At 32.3% G+C, this 16,103-nt stretch overlaps 2 protein-coding genes across 2 annotated transcripts; one reads left to right on the top strand and one right to left on the bottom strand.

Annotated features, from left to right (window-relative positions):
* The first annotated feature begins 2,519 nt into the window (after nt 1-2,519).
* Nucleotides 2,520-6,195, top strand: LOC142532767 (F-box only protein 6). The gene is made up of 2 exons (XM_075639202.1): nt 2,520-2,732; nt 4,673-6,195. Exons 1-2 carry the CDS (start codon nt 2,578-2,580, stop codon nt 5,919-5,921), a joined length of 1,404 nt encoding a protein of 467 aa, XP_075495317.1. The 5' UTR covers nt 2,520-2,577; the 3' UTR covers nt 5,922-6,195.
* An 832-nt stretch (nt 6,196-7,027) lies between these two features.
* LOC142533793 (uncharacterized) lies at nt 7,028-8,913 on the bottom strand. The gene is made up of 3 exons (XM_075640686.1): nt 8,745-8,913; nt 7,843-7,999; nt 7,028-7,302 (listed from the first exon to the last, which is right to left on the bottom strand). The coding sequence occupies exons 1-3, from the start codon at nt 8,745-8,747 to the stop codon at nt 7,256-7,258; spliced, it is 207 nt and encodes a 68-aa protein (XP_075496801.1). The 5' UTR covers nt 8,748-8,913; the 3' UTR covers nt 7,028-7,255.
* Nucleotides 8,914-16,103: the final 7,190 nt, after the last annotated feature.

Here is a 16,103-nt window from a genome sequence, read left to right as displayed (position 1 = left end):
TGTGTACTGTGTTTCTTGATAAGGGCATTGTTGTTGTTTTTGTATTTCTTGACTTGATCAATATTATATTTATTTCATGTTGCTTTCGATATTTCTGAATCTTGGAGCAATATTATTGACCTACTAGATGTTTAAAAGAAGAAGCAAGCTTCTAATTTTCAAAAATTTATATCGAAGCACTACCAAAAAGAGGCACCATTCAAACAACTTTTCCAATCCAAACCAAACAAGAGTTAACTTCGCAATTCAGGGTCTACCACATATGAATTAATATGTCATTTCTATTGAAAATGTAAGTATTCTACCATAAATATAAATAAATATCTAACCGAAGTGAAAGACTAATTTTGACTTTTTTCCCATAAATCTCGGTATTTGGAATAAATTAAGATATTGTTTGTAAATATTTGGATTTTTTTAAATCAAATTTGTAAGAAATACTCATTGCTAGTACTTAATTCCTAAAAATGTATAATTTTACTGATTTGTGAAAAGTTTTAAGCAAAAAATTCATACAGGATTATGAACTACTAATTGTAACTATAATATATATATATATATATATATATATATATATTATAAAATTGATATTATCTGATATGAGTTTTTTGCGCAATTTAATTTGGTGGTACCGTTGATTTAAAGCACAATTAATTTTGTTTTTGAAAAAATATAAAAGTCCAAATTTCATGTAATTACATTATTTAATCGGGAAAAAGGGGGAAATCCGAGAGGGGTTGAATAATCATGTCGTTTTACGTGGAAAGAAGGTAGAGGGGGAAAGGCCTGCGAAGGAGAAGTAATCCAACCGTTGATCGTTCGCTTGAGTGTTGAATTGTGGCCGTTGATGTTATTAAAGCAAAAATTAATTTCATCATTGGCCATCAAAGAGAAGGGTGGGTGGACCAAACAAAATTTCCTGAGGCTGAGGGGATTCTTGTTTGTTTTGCCTTTTTTACCCTTCAGCCAGTTTAAATTTTAAACATTATTGGATCACTCGCTAAGATTCTTAAATTTTTAGTCTAAATTTAAATAAAATCTAAATTTAAATGAATGAATATTTAATTAATAGAAATAGTAAAAGTATCATTTCATTCAATGTATGACTGGGTCCCTGCCTTTTGATTACGGGGGTTATCACACACATTGCATTCAATATTTTGTTTTTAGAGTTTTGTGCAAGGCTGAACCATCGTTTTCTTGCTGACAAATCGATCTAAAGGCATCACACATTTAAATTTTGTATACTGATTTATCTATCTATCTATCTATATACATACATCGATAGTGTGTGTATATTTTTTTTCATTACATCCATTAACGAGTGATGATATTCGTGTGGATCGAGTGAGCTGAGCAGAGACAATACACCAGATGATGATTTGTGTTTTGTTTAAGGAAATGAGCAAAGAGATGTATCTTGTAGCGAAGACATACCTCTGTATGATATGGCTTCGACTGTGACCTGCAAACACAAAATGAACTCGTGAATGGGTGTCAAAAAGATGTCCGACGTAGCCACTCCGATGCTTAAGTCAACAGGTTGAAGACGAAAATTACAAATGATATATGTGAATGATTGATAATTCAACATTTTAATATTTTGCATAGAACTCTCCACGCTTCTCATAAGATTCTTCAAAAAGTTCGTAACTTTAAATAAAAACAAGGTAAAATTTAAGTATGAGATTAAGCATGAATTTTTATTTTATTTTTTCTGTAATTTTGATTATATGAGTCATTTAATATAATTAAACACGCATAAATATAAAAAATAAAGATTAACTGTATAAATTTAATATCTATTTTTACTCTCAAGATAACCATTGAAAAAATTTAGCTGTCTTTAGGCATTTAAAAAAAATTATATTATCAAATATTTAAATGTTAAAGTTAACTTTTATACATATATAAAAAGTTAACTTAAAATCTAAAAATTAAAATATCATGTTTAATCATTCTAATTTACATTAATCGTGTTTAATTCTTGCTTTTTAGAAAACTGCTTCTAGTAATTACCAATTTTACGACAGGATGGCGAGACGGTCTCACGTGTCGTATTTTGTTAGACATATCTTTTATTTAAGTCATCCATGAAAAAATATTACTTTTTATGCTAAGATTATTATTTTTATCGTAAATATCGGTATGATTGATCCATCTCACATATTAGATTCGTGAGACCATCTCACAAAAGATTTATTCTTAATCTACATAATAATCTGATAAAACTATAAAATTTAATTTGATATAAACTTGAATTGGAGGCTAAATCAAACCAATCACTAAATTTGTTCTAAAAATAAATCAATATACGAAGATAGGGGTAATTTGGGCAACAAAAAAGGAAAGTTTGCGTACACGGTCAATCTACTCATCAATCGTATATGTCAGGATGACGTGGCGAATTATGATTCGCCGAATTAATAACAATAAAAACAAAAGGAAACCTCCCGTCGACGAAATATAGATACTACACAGCTAAATATACATATACTCACAAGCTATAGACAGAGAGAGAGAGATAATGGACGGGGTGGGGGAGGGGTTGAGGGCGGGGAGGGCTCTGGTCATGGGATGATGGAAGGGGTGGCCATGCTAAGGCAACTTATTGGACAATTACAAGAGGTTTTAGAACTCTACGGTTCTCCGCCCCCTACCGCGGTTCCTTCGAATTACTTCCTTCACTTCCAGGCTCGACCTCAGGCTTCGCTTCAGCAGCATCCCTTCAGGTCTGTGATTTTTGGGTGTTTGCTTAGGATTTTTACCTGGTTTCCTGATGATTGTTGCTGCTTGTTGTATATGTTTTGACGGGCGCCGATTTTACGTGTTTCAAGATTTCATTTTTTTTAATTGTGTGTAGCTTCTGATTTACTGGGTTTAATGTTTTGGTGGGGGCAAAGTTCCGTATCCCAAATAAAACGACAGAGTTGGGGCGAAATTAATTTTTGTTGAAAAAATGTAAAATTTGACTTAAATACGTATGGATGTAGATGTTAGAATTGTAGTACATACACGAAATTTTGAAATATTCTGCACTTTTTAGTGCAATCTAGAGAAATTACTTTTAGATATGTAAAGAAATTTTTTGCTTAAAACTGATATTGAAAGCTGCAGCACATCCAAATTTTTTGTCAAGTTAGAGACCGTCCCATGCCTTTTACCAAATATATCTGTATGGAATCATCTGTTTAACTTAATATTAAATGCATAAGTTGAATTCGTATTTTGGTTTACTGACTTATATCTTAAACCAATTGTTCACTCATGTATCTTCATATACTAAGGGAATTGTAGATCAGTGCATGCTTTAATAGGAAGAAATGTTTTCCTGGTGAAGTGGAGGTCTGGGACTCTGGGGTTGTATATTTGCTGTGATTTCAAATGTGAAGACAAACACAGCTTATTCTTGCAGGGACAACACTCAATGATAATAGCTCTGTGGAAATTTACGGGTTCTAGTCACTCATCCTAACTATTTTTCAATATGTCCAATGGAACATAGATCACATAATCTAGCTAGATTTCCGCCTTAAATAAGCAGCTATACATTGTTTATTTTACAGGTAGGCTTGTCATTTATGCTATGTTGACCGAGTTTTGGTTATTATTCAGGCTGGCCTGTCAATTGGGCGCTGTGAACTGAGTTTTGGGTTAGCAGAACTCACCCCATTGATAAAGCTAATTCTTTGGGGCAAAGCTAAATATGCCAATACATAAAATTAACAATCACACAAAATCATATATTCCTAGCTGATGGGATTTAGGTGCTCAAAATTTCCTAAGAAACATAGAGACATAGAATCAAACATGCTTTCAGTTTTTGAAGTCCAAAAGAGCTTCTACATTGGGACAGACTTTTAACTACCTGAGCTTGTTCCCATTCGAACACATGCCATATTTTAATCTGGCTAAATATTCAAGTCCTTGCACAATTCAGCTCACGAATTTATAGCCTCAACTCATTTTTTATCGAATCTATCTGGCCAAGCTTGGGTATGCCTGGCCCAAATGACAGTTTTATTTCCAGGATTCAAGATCTTTTTTCTTGTAAAAGGGGATTTTTAAATTGATATATTGTATTAATGTCAAAACTTCTTGCAATTATACTTTTCTACTTTAACGCAATCTGGACTTCATTAGAGGCATGTGCCCAGGATTTCTGAAAACTTTCACTCTTGTCCCAAACAAGCTTGATCGACATATCCTTGAAAGAACTAACTTTCATTGATGTGCAATTAATACTTCAAAGTTTTATGTAATCATTTTGATGCTATATTACAAGTCCCTTGCCAAGTATCATCACTAACCAATTCATCTTAGATGTTGATTATCTTGACTATTTTATTTTACCTTAACTTTTTATCTGCCTTTTGATTATGTTCATCAGTTGTGCTGACTTATTTTTGTTATGTCAGATATATAAGATATAATTACGTGCATAAACAATTTTAATGTGTAAATGTTAAATTGCGTACGCAGCCTTCTGTTTAAACTTTAGATGTCCGTGTGTGGTCTCTGGAATGTCTTTGCTTTCGGAAATGACATTTCTGTTGGTATGCAGTGTTTTTAGTTATTGTTTCCTTAATTCTTGTTTTTTGCTTCTATTAGAATAAAATTTATCCTTGTCTTTTGACATTAAGCATCTCAAGATACTTCAGTTGCTCTGCAGATGGTGTTTTTTCAATCTAGATGGTAGTTCTTTAGAAGACGGTTGCTATAATCTCACTATGACTGCTGGTAAATCTGAAAACTTGAAGATGATGGAACCTGGCAAACCTCCACCCACAAAAAAATCACGTAAGGAACGCAATCGAGGGAAAGCAACTGCCATGACAAGCTCCGCTGAAAGCATGGAACAAACCATCTGGAAAGAATTTCCGGAGGATCTCTTTGAAGTTGTGATTGCAAGACTTCCAGTTGCAACTTTTTTCCGTTTCCGTTCGGTTTGCCAAAAGTGGAATTCATTGCTGACTTCTCAAAGTTTTTCCCATCAATGTGCTCAAGTCGAGCAAGCCCAGCCTTGGTTTTACACCATCACTCATGAAAATGTCAATACTGGTGCCATGTATGATCCATCATCAAAGAAGTGGCACCATCCAACTGTGCCTGCCTTGCCAACAAAATTGATCGTGTTGCCAGTGGCATCAGCAGGTGGCCTCGTATGTTTCCTCGATATAGGCCACCGGAGCTTCTATATTTGCAATCCCTTGACAAGATCCTTCAAGGAGTTGCCTGCTAGGTCCGTTAAGGTCTGGTCTCGTGTAGCAGTTGGGATGACTTTGAACGGCAGATCTGCAGACTCAGGATATAAGATCATTTGGGTTGGTTGTGAGGGGGAATACGAAGTCTACGACTCGACAAAAAACCACTGGACTCGTCCCGGAATCATGCCCTCGAATATCAAACTTCCACTTTCACTGAATTTCAGGTCTCAAGCAGTCTCTGTTGATAGAACGCTCTACTTCATGCGCTCAGACCCTGAAGGGCTTGTGTCCTACAACATGGACACTGGGATCTGGAAGCAGTTTCTAATCCCAGGTCCTCCACATCTTAGCGATCATACATTAGCTGAATGTGGAGGGAGGATCATGCTCGTAGGGCTGCTGACTAAAAATGCCGCCACATGTGTCTGCATTTGGGAGCTGCAAAAGATGACTATTTTGTGGAAGGAGGTCGACAGAATGCCAAACATATGGTGCTTGGAGTTTTATGGGAAGCACGTTAGAATGACTTGTCTGGGTAACAAGGGCTTGCTCATGTTATCACTGAGATCAAGACAAATGAATAGGCTTGTTTCCTATGATTTGTCAAGCAGGGAATGGCTCAAGGTGCCTGGCTGTGTGCTGCCACGCGGGAGGAAGAAGCAATGGATTGCTTGTGGTACTGCATTTCACCCTTGTTTGACGGCATTGGCTTGATTTTCCTTTGGTCTGAATCTAAATTTACCGCATTTAACTGGTAGCTAGATCTCAAATATGTATGCTGTTCGCTCGGACAGCTGAGATTTCTTCTTATGGCAGCCGTACGAGGTCTATATCATTACTTGTATCTTCAAATCTTCTTGTAATCATCGGATGTTGTATTTGTGTTTCTATAGCTTGACGCTTTGACCAAATAATCATTATACATTTTCTCCCAACAATTTATCTGTCATATTTGGTCATTGCCCTCCATGAACTAGGAGTTAATTTCTTTTCTTGATGAAAATGCCTGCCACTTTTTACTTCTTTTTACTTTGAGTTAGTCGTAATTTTCCTCTTATCCAAATACCATTAAAAATAATCTGATATCATATATTGAAATGAACACTGATATCCTATATTGATGACTTAAAGACTAAAATTTAACTTCACAAGAAGAGAAACAATCCAAATGTAGCTTAGAAAAATACTTTTAACGAAAATGGGTTCTTCTCTTGCAAACTGATTTTAGGTTTAAAGAAAACTCTGGATTTCACGTGTTCCATAAAAGTCTTGGTCCCGAGAGCAGCTTAGTTTTATTCAGAGGTAATTCATGGTTTATTAATGTTAAAAAGCAAAAAGGTTTTTTGCCTGATAAACACAAGTTCAAGTGCTCAATGGGACTTCAAATTGTTGACTTTTATAACCAGAGGCCGGTTTTAAATCCGGTCGCTCTGCTATTTCCGTCTCGAAATTGCGTTTTCTCAAGGTGAGAGAGTATCAAAATCCTATCATGAAACACCTACGCCTAGCAATTGTGAAACATTTTCCTCGGTTATAATACATTCTAGATTTGAATGTTTTCAATGGTTAATGAATGCATGCTATTTCCCTTGAAAGATATCTAGACTAGATAAAACTTAACCTCACTTCTCTATCGAGCACTTATCTTTTATCTTTCACAACTTCTTAATATATTTTATTATAGTGCGCTCGCAAATATATATAAATTTAAGAATTTCTTGCTGAGTTATTATAACGTGCATGCATACATATATAAATATCCTCCAACCGAGGATGAAAACCTTTAATCCACCATAATCATTTTACTCGATTCAGCAATCTCTGCATTAAAATATTTATCCATAGAACTTTAAATTTGGACATTTTGGAGAGAGTATATTGTAATCATAAACATAGTGATTATTAAAGGCTTAAATTTGATGATAATGGAGAAAGGACGTTGTAACATAGAAAAGATTCGTCATCTACACACTCGAAAGTAACCACGACGAAAACACCGAAGAAACAAACTGTCACCACGTTCTAGGAGCCAAAAATATTGACTGTGATTAAGCCATCCCTCCACTTGTTGCAGTCCTGATTATCTGAAACAGCGCTGCAAATACACAAGCAAGACCAAAAGGGTCATATGTTTGATATATAAGACACTAGCAAAGTAACAAAAAAGAACGAATGTTTATTGATGAAACAAGAAATCCCAGTTTGCTCATATAGTCACATATTTATCTTTATTTATAATTAATTAATTTGAAACTGCATTTTCTAGATGTTAACAGTTGCCAGGATCACCTCAAACTCCAGAAATGTGAGAGAATGGTGAAACAAATCAATTTTTGTGTGTGGATAAAATGCTTTCTTGAACAAATATGACATCATCAAAACCTTGCATCGATTTCTCTAAAATTTGTAGTCAGGAGTCTTGACACTACATCACTAGGAACATCAGTGTATCCTTAATTTGAGAATACGACTTTTTCGCTCACAAGAATTATACTTCCATGATCTAGATGATATTCAGAGTTAAATCACCAAACTCATTAGCGAGAAAATTACTTTAAAAAGGGCATATAGTTGCATCAACAAATCAATGATCATCTGAGAAGTAAGTAAATGGGAAAGGATAAGAGAACTTTACATGATCCAATAACAACGAAAACGAAAAACCCCAGCAAGATAGGGCCAACAGGGTAGTTGTTTCCCTTCTTTGTGCTAGTCTCAGAGACTGCACCACGCTTGGTAATATTCTTGTCAAACCTCTCTATCTTCCTGTCGGCAAGCCTCCTTGAAGTTGTCTGTATACGAACGTACAAATAATACATAAAGCGAACTCATAAAAATATATCCAGTGAGGGAAAACAAATAACAGGCACGGATTACAAACCTCAGTCAGAAAATAAAACAAATCCTAATCGAACAATGAAAAGAAAAGTCAAGACAATTGTGGCGCGTGCTAACGCAAAATAAAATGCAAATACTATGTTCATGAAAAGGTATTTCTCATCAATAAGGTACAATGCAGACACCGGCATACAACATACCGGATAAACCAACAATCTATAATTTCAAAACAAAAATCAGATCAACAAATAAATTCAGAAAGCTACGCCGAGTCATCATCAGAAAACGCAAACGAAAAATTAGAGCAATGCAAAGAAAAACAAAAGAAAAAGCAAACGCCTTCGAAGAAAAAAACAACCAGCTTCCTAAGGAGATCTATGAGAAGGTAAACGTTTCAGCTATGATCTGATGCTCACAATAAATTCATCAAATTCCGCCGAATGAATAGAAAAATAAAGGATCTTTATCATCAACGCTAAAGGCTGCACGAACTACATTGTCGCTCAACATTAAGAATACAATATAAAATCACAAATATTCAAAATCGCCAGAAAAATTCACCTAGATTATGAAACAGAGAAAAAAAAATGAAAAATCAAGAAACATAGAGAAAATCCCAATCAAAGCTCAAAATCTAACAAAAAGGAGACGTCAACCATAAAGACCGCAAAATAGAGTAAAAACACGACGAATTCATACCATGATTCACGAGATCGGTTGCTACAAGAAGCTCGAAACAAAAACTGCCGCAGATATTGCAAGTGATATATCTCCGGCGAAAGGGGAAATAGCACCGATCTCTTTATTTTTATTTTATTTTTTATTTTTTTTGGCTCTACGATGTGACGCAGCAGGGTATTTATTAGGAAGAAGAATTCAGTCCCTCCACGAAAGAGTCACCGCCTATCTTGCCATTGGGTCAAACGCGTGTTTTCTTGACGTGGCATTCTGCTATTGGTCATTTCAATCACTTTTATTTTTAGATAGAGTATGTCTCTTGTGAGGCGGTCTCACGAATCATTATCTGTGAGACGGTTCAATTCTATTGATATTTAGCATAAAATTAATATTTTTTCATAGATTATCCAAATAAGATATCTGTTTCACAAAATACGACCGATGAGACCGTCTCTTATAAATTTTCACCTTTTAATATAAGCACCATTTAATAATTCCTAATTGATGTTATTTAATTTATATTCTCCGGTGGAATCTGTTACATAAAAACTAAACATTCAATTTTACTAAATTTGAGAAACACTCTGGCCAATAAAAAATATTTTTTAATTGCTTTTTTCCAAAAAACAAAATTGTGTAACAGTTTATATTTTAATATAATCTGTTTATTAAGTCTCCCTCTTTTTAATATTACTCATACGTAATTAAATTTCGTTTGACATATTGTTTTACACATTCAAATTTAGATCGTCTTAGTCGATTCGATCAATACTAACAATTAAAATTAATATTTTTAATTTAAAATTAATAATTTTTTATAAGGAAAAATACAATTATAAATTATTTATAACATACCAAATGAATCCAACAGTAGATGTTTTAAAATATTTAATAATAAATTTAAAAAATTAAATGATATAAAAATTACACAAATTATATCAATATTTTGACGTGAAAAATTAAATTTTGAAATTAAACTTGAAGATTTAACGAATTTTTAATGATACTTTATTCAATTAATATATCGAGTTGTATAATTAAATTAAATCGTATGTATATTATGGGTGTGAGCTGGGCTCGAGCCCATCCAAACTTCTAATGGTTTCCGCTCCGGTTAGAGATGACAAATTTTCCAATGAGTTCGAAGTTCTACAAGAAAAACATAAAACAAAGATGAGGATCTCAGTTTGGTTCGAGTTCAGATTTTAAAAAATCTTCTAATTAGTTTGGAACGCTTACGTGGATATTATCTTAATCCTCGAACCTATCCCGAAAATGATGATAATATTGATATTAATTAATACTAATAATATTAATATTAATAATTATAGATAATAATTAGTTTTGATTCGTCCGAACCAATCCCCATCTTGTCTCATCAATATTTTTGAAACGGTGATAAGGGCGACATTTCAGGTTCAGGAAAAACGAGGATCGAGACGGGAATGAAATCCAGAGATGGAGATAGCAAACTTGCCCCCGCCCCTTGTCATCACATTGCCATCCCAGACCTCGTTGAATGTTTGTAAAATTGGAATGATATTATAAATATGATAATTTTGTTATTTTAAAATTAAATTTTTTCCATCTTGTTATTAGAAGTGATAAAAATTAGCAAGCATAAAAACATAAATAATTTAAATAATTTAAAGATTTTGACAAATCAAAAAGATAGGTTTGTTATAGATAATTTAAAAATTTATTATAATACGTTTTTATATTGTTTGTTAAATAAAATTAAATCAAGTGGGGTATTTTTTAGTTTATTTTAAAAAAAATTATGCCAAGATTAATTACTTTAGGTCCATCAGTCTTGATAATGTATATATGTATGTTTATAATATTCCATATGTTGGTGTGATCCGGTAACAATTAGACAGAAGTTGACGAAAGAAAATTTTCCTTTAGTAATTACATTATGTTAATTGCGTATAGCTGTTTGATCTAATTGTTAAGAGGAAAATAATTATTAATGTTATGCAAAATTCAATACTTATCAAATATATCAAAGTTAAATAACCAAAAATTTAACCTGATAAATTTAATCTTGAACTTAACTTAACCGACTACTCACAACGCATAATTATTCACATATAAACTCATATAAATAAAATCAAACCAATATTTTCAAGTCCACTAAAATCCACAATCATATAATTATTAAATATTAAATTTATATATAGCTAATGCATGGTCTTTTATATATTATTTTATTAATAAAGTAATAATTGATAATTTGACGAATTATTTAAAATGTAGGTAGACGTGTTTGTTTAATGTCTATAGATTTCTTTTCAACCGTTGTTTGGTCGGAATCAATTAATAAAATTCTGATATCGTTTGAGCAAATAAACAACCTCACTTCAGTTCAGAATCCCTCCGGAGGCAGCACCAACTGAAAACAAATCAACAACGGGTGGGCATTCGGATTTCCGACCAGGTCCAAGTGGGTTCACAATTTTTTTCTGGAAAATTTAATACTTAGGATCAATGTTTAAAATATCTTATATCTTCTAACTAAACATCTCACGCATCCAGTGAAAATTGAACCCAATATCTCTAAGAGCACCCACGTGGGTGCATTAATGGTTAATTATTAACATCAATTAATATTTATGCACCAATGTGAGTATATAGATTATTAATCTTGGCTGCCATGTCAGCAAAGAAATTCATCAGAATTAATCTCATTATTTCGGCTTTTTTGATTGTATACATATATATTTATTTATTTATTCTTTTTGTTTTGTTCTGAAAAATAAATCCTTCCAAAAAAATATTTTATTTAAAAAGCCAAACGACTCTTTCATTTAATTTTAAAAAATTTACATATGAAAAACTATAATTTATTCACTATAAATACTAATCAATTTATACAAATTCATCCCAACACATTTTTCTTTAGCAATCACACTCAATATCCCTTCTGTACCTTCTCGTACTCTCAATTCATTTTCAACATTTATTTCTTGAATCTTAATTTTTATCCAATAATATTTATTTTCAATAATATTTATTGTAAATTTTTAAACAAAATAAGAAAGATATTTAATTAATATAAATAAAAAAATGAATAAATGAACAGTGTGCCCTATAAATAATGAAGGTTGATATTAAATGAATGTGACTGTGGATTAATAATGAAAAAATGTTAATATAATGATTATGTGGCTTCGTGGACCCTACATTTTTGAAGAGATGAAAAATTAATAACATAGATTAATGATTACGGATACGGATGCCTAAGATCCTTGAAGCCTGACCTTTTAACATTAGGACAAGATATCCTTCACGTTTAGTTCAGTTAATACCAGTAAATTTTATACTGGTAAAAGACTAAAAAATATTTCTCATAAAAATAATAATAAAATTTGATCAGAGATTTATAATTGATGCGATTTTTACAATGGAAGAAAGCCCGTTTAATTATAATTTAAGCGACAAAAATTCTAAACGAAAAATATAATAAAATCCTAATTAACTCACATACACAGAACTATAGATCCTTATTTCCCAAAATAAATAAACAAGAAAGAAAGCAACTGGTAGTTGAAGTATGATGTAGGATGAACTGAAAGTGGTTGCAACAAGAACATACACCTCCCAACCTCTCTCATCATCAGAGATTTGTTATAAATAGTCTCGAGTCTCGACTTATCTTAAATTTCAGATTTTTGTGTCAGATGAACTATAAGTCATCGTCTGATCATATATACCTATTTGATTACCTAAACAACCCGAAGGCAATTTCTTACAACCCTTGTTCTTTGAGGGTGTTTCATGGTTTGCAGAAACGATATCGGAACGGGAACAAAGCCTAACTTGACGAAGTTTCGGGGTGTGAACGTTGATGATTTAGATCGTCGTTACGTAGATATAAAACGACATGTTATCGGTGGAACGACACGGATCGACGAAACAATACAGAATGAAACGTTGAAAAAAAAAGAACAATAGTCGAGTCATTGACCCCAAGTCGAAATGGGTCGAGCTCTTTTTTTTGATCGATGGGTCGAGCTCTTCACTTTTTGTGAAGAGCTCGACCCAAGATCTTTTTGTGAAGATCTTGGGTGGAGCTCTTCACAAAAGTGGTGAAGAGCTCGACCCAAGAGCTTTTTATTTTTATTTTTTATCCAATAGCTCTTCACAACTGGGTCGAGCTCGATCCATATCTGAAGAGTGAGTTGAGTTGAAGAGCTCGACCCACTCTTCTGAGTCGAGTTAATCGATCTAGATACAAAATATCTTTTCAAATAATGTCTTCTAATGAACTTCCATTTGCAAGATATCTTTTCAAATAATATACATTGCATTGCTGTAAAGTAGTTTATTATTTGATTTGAATCATCATGTAATGCTTAAATTTATCATTTTCTTGATTTGCATATCACACACATATCCATACTTAATTTTGAAGCTGAAATCATGACGTACTCAGAATTATAAGGCATGAATATATTGTATTTTCTTTTGAAGTAATACATTACATTTCTTTATCTTTTGTATTTTTAATTTTGAAGTTGTTGAAATTTGATTAATATTTGGGCTTTTGGTATTATGTTTGAATTTTTAAATTTTGTATAAGTCAATATAAATATTCTAAATCTTTGCATGGTGTTTTCTAGAATTCTGGAAATTATAACGTTAATATTTGCTTTGAAAGGCACAGATTTTTCAAAACTTTAATTGATTATAACTCAAAACCTTCTTAATAGTATATTTCATTTTGAGAAGGTTGTGAAAAATTCGATAAATAACAAAGATATGATTTGTGATTCAATAAATGTGAATAAATTTTTTTAAAAAAATATTTACTATCTTGTTTTCATCGAATAATTTATTTAAATTATATTTATTTTGATTTACATATTTTTAAATAATTTTTTAAAATTTTCAATTTATATTATTTTTAAAAAAATAACCGATCCGTGATCGTTCCGTTAAATGTCATGACAACTAGAACGGTGACCTCCACGACGGTCTCCGCGATAGCGATTGCAAACCATGAGATGTTTCCGTTTTTTGAGCTAGGAAAATTCAAGGAGACTTTCATGTCTCCACATCACTTGCGTGAGTTTCTGGAGGAGTGGTTACAGGATCAAACTCCCGACAAACCTTTTGAAATTTCGATCCTTGTTGACAAAAGCTGTCAAGTTTATGTTTCAGAAAAACCATTTCTAAACAAATTTGGATAGTTAATAATGCTACAAAAGACCATAATTATTATTGTACTTGCTCTCTTTCTTGAATCTAATTCTTCAATTTTAAGTGTTTTAATTCACTTCGTCAAATTTATTAAACAAGTAACATGCTATATGTTTGCCTAACTGCTAGGTTCTAGCGCACTAGAAAATTAATGCAATCAATTTGTATATCCTTTTGACCCCCCTCTTTCCTTTTCTTCATTGATTAATAAAGTTCCCATTGGAATACTTTTCCACAATGAAGGCTGTGACTTAAAAAAACATATTGCCGGCGATATGGGGTATTGATTTTGGGAGGGATCATTGAATAAGTAAGAATTCTTTGAATTCAGACACGATTAAACATTTTATTCGTACTTTATGGGCTCATGTCAAAGCTTAGAAAGGGTCAGGTACAATGTCCTAATCTTGAATTTATATGCATTGTCATAAGCCTAACATGACATAAGCAAGTTTAACCATTCGGCTTTCCAAACTAAAATACCAATCGGCCTAACCTAACATGTCGACAAAGTATATGTTCTTATTAGTCGATCAAACCTTTGTATACTATTTGTTATATTATTCAATCCGAAAGAACACATACACGTACTATATATAAATATGAGTAGGTCTCTTGTGAGACGTTCTCACATATCTTTATATGTGAGACGGGTCAACTTTACCGATATTCACAATAAAAAGTAATACTCTTAGTATAAAAAGTAATATTTTTTCATGAGTAACCCAAATAAGAGATCCGTCTCACAAAATACGATCCGTGAGACCGTCTCACATAAGTTTTTGTCTCTAAATATATATATATATCCAAGTGGAGTAAGTATTATATAATTCGGGTATTGTTTCTTTTATTACTATATCTTATCCTCCCTACTATTATTATAAGAGATCGAACGAGTTATTTATCAGTTGTTTTTGCTTCTTTTTTTTAGGATAGTTAATATAAAAGTGATGAATCATGTTATCATTCCCCACGTGGCGATGAGATAGATGCTCCAAAAATTATCTCATTCCCAAATAGCGACACGTGTCATAAAAAGCCCATAATGGTTTAGAGGCATCTAACATTGGTCCAGCCCAAATAAGTAGTGCGCTGACGCGGGCCATCGCTTTCAAAGCCCATAACTCCAAATTAAAGAGAGTGGGTGTAGGAATGGCCAAATCACTTCTTTATTAAGTATTTCAGCGAGAGGCCAATTTTACATGTTTTTGGACATTTTCATCAAATTTTTGCCACGAAATTCTTACACTTATTATTTGTATATTAAACTAAAAAGATAATGCGAAAATTTTCTTGTATAGGGGAAAAAAGTAAGAAATAATTGGAAATGTTAGGCTATGAAAAGGTATATTTTAAAATGAAAAAAATTGGAAACAATTTCTACGACAAATTTACCCGTTATTTATTTATTACGTGGCCCGCTGGTATAATCTAAATTTAATACGGGCCAATCAATTGTCAACTTTCTTACATGGGGTAACCTCAGTTGTTTTGTCTTTTTTGTGAATAAGTAGCTTTCTTTCTTTCTTTTTTTTTTTTGGTTTTTATTATTAATATATAATAATGAAGAGGACAAAGGCTATACCAATCATAGAATAGGTTTGTTGGGTACAACCGTGCCCTGCACCACAAAAGTCAATTTGTATTGCCTAAAGGTTCCAAATTTGAAGCATAATTTTTTAACCCGAAGATGGCATTGTCTCCATGGTAAAACTCTATAATTGAACACTTTTCCTACGATACATTATGTCAATTATAAAATAGTAAAACACGGTTTTAATAATTTATCCAAATATCATTTTCTTTAATAATATTGCATACCATCGATCATATAATTGATATCAAAATTATAAGATTACAAGTTCCATTCTATTTTAGAATTGACGTGAGGGGACTAGTTGCGAATTACAAAAATGTGATGATGATTGAATTAATGTACGATTTAAAATATTAGAGTTATATCGTAACTATTAGCTATAATTTTTTAGTACCGTGAGATCCTAAAAGCTTTGGAAAAGAAATTGTTTTTTTCTAAGAAATATATTTTCATGCCTATTATTCAATATAAAAAGAAAGATTTTTTTTTAATCATGTGCATTATAAATGATTAATTAAATTGATTAAGTGCTGGAATCCTCTAGCTAAACCAGCACTTAAAATTCCAAATAAATGGCG

Source organism: Primulina tabacum, chromosome 18 (assembly GCF_025594145.1).
Source record: "Primulina tabacum isolate GXHZ01 chromosome 18, ASM2559414v2, whole genome shotgun sequence".
Lineage (NCBI taxonomy): Eukaryota > Viridiplantae > Streptophyta > Magnoliopsida > Lamiales > Gesneriaceae > Primulina > Primulina tabacum.
This window is presented reverse-complemented; position numbering and strand designations above follow the sequence as displayed.